Source organism: Trypanosoma grayi, assembly GCF_000691245.1.
Source record: "Trypanosoma grayi strain ANR4 Tgr_991_V1, whole genome shotgun sequence".
In the NCBI taxonomy this organism is placed as follows: domain Eukaryota; phylum Euglenozoa; class Kinetoplastea; order Trypanosomatida; family Trypanosomatidae; genus Trypanosoma; species Trypanosoma grayi.
In genome coordinates, this window is record NW_008826610.1 from 1 (window position 1) to 6,110 (window position 6,110).

At 55.2% G+C, this 6,110-nt stretch overlaps 3 protein-coding genes across 3 annotated transcripts; all 3 read right to left on the bottom strand.

Moving 5' to 3' along the window:
• Positions 1 to 859: 859 nt before the first annotated feature.
• DQ04_09911000 (hypothetical protein) lies at positions 860 to 2,920 on the bottom strand (the record flags this gene model as incomplete). The annotated part of the gene is made up of 1 exon (XM_009316093.1): positions 860 to 2,920. The coding sequence occupies one exon, from the start codon at positions 2,918 to 2,920 to the stop codon at positions 860 to 862; it is 2,061 nt and encodes a 686-aa protein (XP_009314368.1).
• Positions 2,921 to 3,126: 206 nt separating this feature from the next.
• On the bottom strand, positions 3,127 to 4,113 carry DQ04_09911010 (hypothetical protein; the record flags this gene model as incomplete). The annotated part of the gene is made up of 1 exon (XM_009316094.1): positions 3,127 to 4,113. One exon carries the CDS (start codon positions 4,111 to 4,113, stop codon positions 3,127 to 3,129), a length of 987 nt encoding a protein of 328 aa, XP_009314369.1.
• A 239-nt stretch (positions 4,114 to 4,352) lies between these two features.
• On the bottom strand, positions 4,353 to 6,038 carry DQ04_09911020 (hypothetical protein; the record flags this gene model as incomplete). Its single annotated transcript, XM_009316095.1, has 1 exon — positions 4,353 to 6,038. One exon carries the CDS (start codon positions 6,036 to 6,038, stop codon positions 4,353 to 4,355), a length of 1,686 nt encoding a protein of 561 aa, XP_009314370.1.
• Between the last annotated feature and the right edge of the window lie 72 nt (positions 6,039 to 6,110).

Here is a 6,110-nt window from a genome sequence, read left to right on the forward strand (position 1 = left end):
AATAATAATAATAATAATAATAATAATAAAAGAAAAGTAAAAAGAGGCGCACCTTCCTGCACACCCGCTACAGGTCAGGAAGACACGATGAATTCATAAGTGGAAGGTGAAGAAACGCGGGAGAAAACCGCATCTGTCTTCCTCCTTGCTCATGTCTCACAAGGCACCCCGGCCTCAAACACCCGTGTTTTCTCGAGGCCACTCGATCAACAGGGACGAGGCTCTTTCGCCGTGGGGCAAGTTATTCTCGCCCATTTCCATTCTTTCTTCTCTTCACATCCCCGGGTAGAATGAAGAAGAAGAAAAGAAGGGGAAAAAAGCCACCACGGAATGAACGTTTCACCCGCACGCCCCATTAGCAGTCCCACCCCAATACGCCTTTCCCACCCCCTCTCCACAGAGCCCAACTGGTAGGCTTACCCCCGTTGATTTCGCACGGGCCCCCGACGAGGGCAGCGAAGACGGACGCCGCAGCGAAGCCCATCGCCTCCAGTAAACCACAAGCGGCCCCGCCGCCGGAGCGGACATGTTGAAGGTCATCCGACGCCACGGTGGCTCTGGCACATATTCAGGCGGAGAACGCCAGAACACTCGGGAATCGCCAAGCGAGCTACCTCCTGCGCAGCCAGGGCCAAACAAAAAGAAAAAACAGCCAACAGCGAGGAAAAGGAAAGGGGGGAGAGTAAATATAGCCCCAGACGGATTAAAAAGGAGTCCCATTCACGTCGACCCTGTTTAAATAAAGTACATAGAGATGGAAAGGGCTGCCCCCACACACGCGTTGTCAAATTGAACGAAAACTGTTCATTCAAGAAGCTGCAAAACTCAAGTGTTAGTTCGAAAACATTCATCGCCTGCTCTACGATCCTACTGTTGTTTTTGCCTCGATCGAAGCACCACCATCATCATCATCGTTATTATTGCTGTTGGCATGGCAAACAGATCGAGACTGCGCACGTCGCAGCCGTCGCTTTCGCATATCAAGCATCTTGCGACAGTACTTCTCGTAATCCCAATGGATCAAAGCAGAAGAAAACACCGCCGATAGGTTCATTCCGAAACACACCAACAAAGGCATGAGAACACACTCCTTGCCGAAGCACACAGCGCTGCCCCGCTTTGCAGCCTGGTGTGTGTACCACTCACCGTAAAGCAACCGATTCATCAGCACCGAAGCGGCGATGCCGGTGATCATGCAGCAATTGTAGTGTTTTGCAACATCAGCTGCATATATGGTGCGTACGACGATCACAATTGCAGCAGCCGAGCATCCATTGGCAAGCGCCATAGTAAAACAAGGCAGAGGGAGTGCGTTACGTGGCAGAAGCAGCAGTAGCGCGATTGTCGCCACTGTGAGACCGGTTGGAACAAATAAAGCGAAGGTAATGGGTATACGATCTTCAGCTGAACGATTCTGTGTCACCATCTCGAGAATGCTTAGCAGAATACGGCCAACCCCACTGCCGACACCCATTATCACAACGAGGAGTGCTACAAACGCTTCATCTAGTGCATTTCCCGCCAGAGCGCCAAAAAGAAAGCGCGCATTGCCAATTACAATGATTTGTGCCCCAAATAAGCAAAACATCGTCCATAGCAACGCCCAGAAACGAAACGTTCGCAGATTCTCCACTAAAGTCGTCTGAAATTGCGGGGCGATGTAGTCAAGCTCCGCCGCAAGAGCCGTGCTGTCTGTACTTTCTCTAGTCATTCGGCTTAGACGACTCATTCGACTCACACGGCAGGAGCCCGAAGAGTAGCTACCGACTTCAAGCGGCTGCAATTTGCGGTCAAGCGCCTTGATCGGCAATGCCATGAGCGGATAAAATGCAAAGAGACCCAATGCGATGCACGCAAAGGCGACGTGAGACGCATGGCTGAGATTCATGAAGGCTGACAACGCGCCTTGTACTGGGAGGAATATTGTCAAGGCGATGAGAACTGTAAACCCAATAGCGAAGCGGGCGGTTGGTGCCTTCCGCCGCAGGTACTGTTTCCTGTAGCGGCGCCGCACCCGTCTTTCCTCCTCAGAGAGGACGCCTTCCTCACAGCCCTTGATCATGTACGGCGGCACCTCCACAAACAGGAAGCCGAGGAAAGAAACGACAGCTGTCACAGAAGCAAGAAGGAAGAAAAATCGACTTGTATCGCTATAGCTATCTGTGCCGAAAAACGCCATGTGTATGGCGCCAAGAATGGCCGATCCCATTCCAGAAAACGTCTTCATGACGGCCACAACGGCGCCCCTGTTCGCTGGGAATATCGACAACAATGTCATGACGGCGGAAATGTCAAGCATCGAGGTGCCCAAAGACTGTAAACAGGCGTAGACAGCGAACGCCGGTACGGAGCCAGTTATGGCATCTGCATACGTTAAACCGAACATAACAGCACCCAGCGGAAATGTTATCATTGCAATCACGAAAAGCGGCTTGGCACCGTAATAATCGTAAATGACGCCGAATGGGAGGGTGAATCCCCCCACAACATCACTCAGGGTCGTAATGGTCGTCATCTGGTTCTGCGTAAAGTTATATTTGGACTGCAGCTGGCCACTGTAGAGATTGAACGCGTAGGAGGACGAGACGGCAAAGCAGCACAAGGCACCCACCACCAACTGCCAGAAGCGTCGCGGCTCGTTTAACGGCGGCACATCTGAATGAAAACGACTCCCACTTCGCCGTCGCCCACTACCGTCACCAGCAGCAGTAACATCGTTTGGAGTGTAGAGATCTTCCGGTCCCATTTTTGGTGAGTGCGCATGAGAGAGGAGAGGTGCGGCCAGCGGCACCTCACTCCCCGTTCCCTCCTCATCCTCCACGTCGTTCAAATATGACGTTATGTCGTCATCATCGCTTAGGAGGTCTTCGGGGCCTGTGATGGTGTACAGAAGGGGCGGCTGCTGAATCGTGGATGCCATGTTTTTTTTTCCTTTTTTTTTTGGTGAGGGGGCCACCTTTTGTTCCTCGTGTACTGCGAGCCTCTCGCCTTCGCTGTGTTTGTTTCTTATTTTCTACGACTCCTCAAAAGCGACACGGGAAGACAGAAGATTAAGACAATAGGTCCCGAGCCCATGTACACGCCCACTGTTTACTGTTACTTCCTCTCTCCCATTCGATGGAGCTGCTACAGGACGAACGCACGTGCAATGGCGTCCGCACCAACGCCCTGCAACACTGAACGAAATCGTTCCTTATCGACGTCATTTTGTTTCAAGTAGATTGCCTCAAGGCGGGGAAAGCCTGAGAGTCGTCTTTCTCCAACACAAGAAGAAGCGGTCACAGTGTGTAGCAGCTCCGTCGCCGCGGATGTTGGCATTTGGACATGGTTAAGGTGTACACGACGCAACACCGACCGACACGCCTGCAGCAGTCTGCCCAGCAGCAGCGTCGCGTCGTCACTGCCGGCGTAGAGCAGATTGTTCGTAAGGCCCACAGTCTCAAGCGGATGTGGTTTCATACCCCCGGAAGCTGCGTTAGTGCCGCCGCCGCCACCACCACCACTATCATCGCCATCAGGAGCCGCAGCCAAAGCATCACACACCCACCCCTCTGTGTACTGAACAATAGCCTCGAGACCCGGCACGCCAAAGTCGTTGCTGGCCACAAACAAACACTGGAGGAAGGGCAGTCGCGGTAGACACTGCACGCAGAGGCGTATGATGCCTTCGTCTCGCAGATCATTGCACTCCAGGTCCAGCGTGCGCAAGCTGCTGAAGAGGCCCTCCCCGCCAAGAAGAGTGCAGAGAGTGAGGTTCCCTGTGCCATCTTGGCACGACACGTCCCTCTCCTCAGGCGCCACGTCGGCAGCGACAAGTCGTGCGTGGCGGAGCTCCAGGCCCCGAAGCGGCTGACCTGACACGCCACAGAGAGCGTGCAGCACACACGCAGCGGTGACGCCTTGCACACCATCTGACGCCGCCGCCGCCTCGCCGCGGGAACGCTTTTGTGGCAACCGGCAACCGGGAGCAGCGGCAGTGCCGCGCGTGGTAGGCACCTTACGCAACTTCAGCAGCCCATCGAACCTGCTTGACCGCAGCTGCGAGAGGAAGTCATCGCGAAGGCGCGGCTCCGCAGATGCAGAGGAGAACTCCACCGCAGCACACGCGGGCATCAGTCTTGTAAAGAAGAAGATGAAGAGCGAAAGGAAACGAGCATTGAAAGCCCCCCAAAAATAAAAAAGCATCCGAGTGAAAAAAAAAGGCCTGCAAGAGTTCGTTCATCGCCAAACAAAGCCTCCAAACAACAAAAACAAAAAACTCAGGGCCCCCTGCGCAAGTAAGCCTCACTCTCTCAGTAGGCGTTGTCTTGCCTGCCAATGTGGTCTCTATCAAAACATCTATGGTGTGCACCTCACGAGGACGATGCTGATGAAACAGAGCTGCTCTCGAAATCATCGTCGTAGCTCCCTTTTTCTTTACTTTTGCCACTGCCGCTGCTTTTATCGCTCCTACTGCTGCTGCTGCTGCTGCTACTGCTACTGCTGCTACTGCTACTGCTACTGTCACTTTCAGAGTGGATACTTGCTTTACGCTCTTGTTTCTTCACAGCCGTAGCCGCAGGGGTGCCCTCGCCTGTCTGTTCCTTATCATCCTTCTTCCCTTTGGAAGCCCTATCACCCCCATCATCGGTCGTTATTTTCGCGGCCTCTATTGCGGGAACAACACCAGAACCAGCAGCAGCGTTGTCACTACTGGCGCCTCCGAGGATAGCGGCCAGCGTGCTACCGTCCACACCGCTCTCCTTCAGCATCCGCATGATCTCCCGCTCCGTCTCTGCGCGCGCCTTTGCAATGTCGTGCAGGTGTGTAGGCTCCACAAAAATGGGTGGCATCTGTGCCACACGCATCCGCATCTGCTCCAGCCGCTCTGCAGCCTCCTGCTCCAACTCTCGGTTCCGTTGACGCAGAGCCCGGACCTTTTCTTTAATGACAACATCTGTATTGCCGCGAATGTCCTTTAAGCATTCCTTCAGCCTTGCGTTCACTGCCTTCTGTCGCTTGTACGCCTCCTGCAGCTCGACCAGTTCATCTCGTTTACTCTGCTCCTCTGACGCACTGAGGTACTTGCTGAACACCGCCTGTGTGCGCATAGCATGTGCGCGTGTCCCTTTGGGCACAACCTTCTTTTTCTGTTCGTTCTGACGCGAGGCGGAGCGTAGTGCTTGCGTCTCCTTCGTGGCAGTCCTGCACCGCTGTGGTGTCCGTTTTGTCGCTGCGGACATAGCACGTCGCTGTAGCAACGCTGAACGTCCCCTGACAATAGTATCCTTCGCTGAGACTGTTAGACTGAATGGTTGTACCGATGTGGGCTGCCGCTTGCGCCTACGCTCCGCCAGAGCGAGGCGATCCTCCGCCCACATGGCTTCGAAGTTTGGCACGCCGTCACGTATCCTTGGCTTGAAGGTAAGGTTGCGATTGTACTTTTCCTCCTCTTGGGCTTTACCACGCTTCACCTCAGACTGGGCAGCAGCACCAGGCGACTGCTCCTGCTGCTGCTGAAGTGCGACAGGAACCACAGCCGCGATGCCAGTTGGCGTCGTGGCTGATAGCACCGCAGGTGGTGTCAATAGTGGGGGTTGAGCGGGCACGGCAGATGCAGCAGGAATTGCGGAAACAGCAACAGTTGTGGCAGCAGACGCAGTTACAGCAGAAGTGCCAGAGACTGTCAGCTGCGGCACAGCCGGGGCAACAATTGGCCCGCCCACTGGCACAATAGGCGGCGGCAGAGGGCCTACGTGTGGCTGCTGCTGTGGCTGCTGCTGCTGCTGCTGCTGCTGTTGGAGTGGGACGAAAGCCACTCCACCCTGCTGGAGTTGTTGTGCGCCGTCCAGAAGAGCTGCGCGTCGTGCCTCCTCCTTCTGCATGTCCTTTAGACGATCCGCCGCACGCTGCTTGATGCGCTCGTTGCGAATCTGCTCGTGCTCCTCGAGCGCAGGCCAAAGCTTCATCTTCACCTCGAGCGGGATTTCGCGCAACTCGACGACGCTGCGACGGTCCTTGTCCACCGCACCGGCGCTCCGCGCCCGCCGCACGCCCATGACTTGGCGCACGTCCCGCAGACTCGCCGCGGAGACGCGGAGCAGCTCCGTCTCCTCGCGCATGCGCTCGGC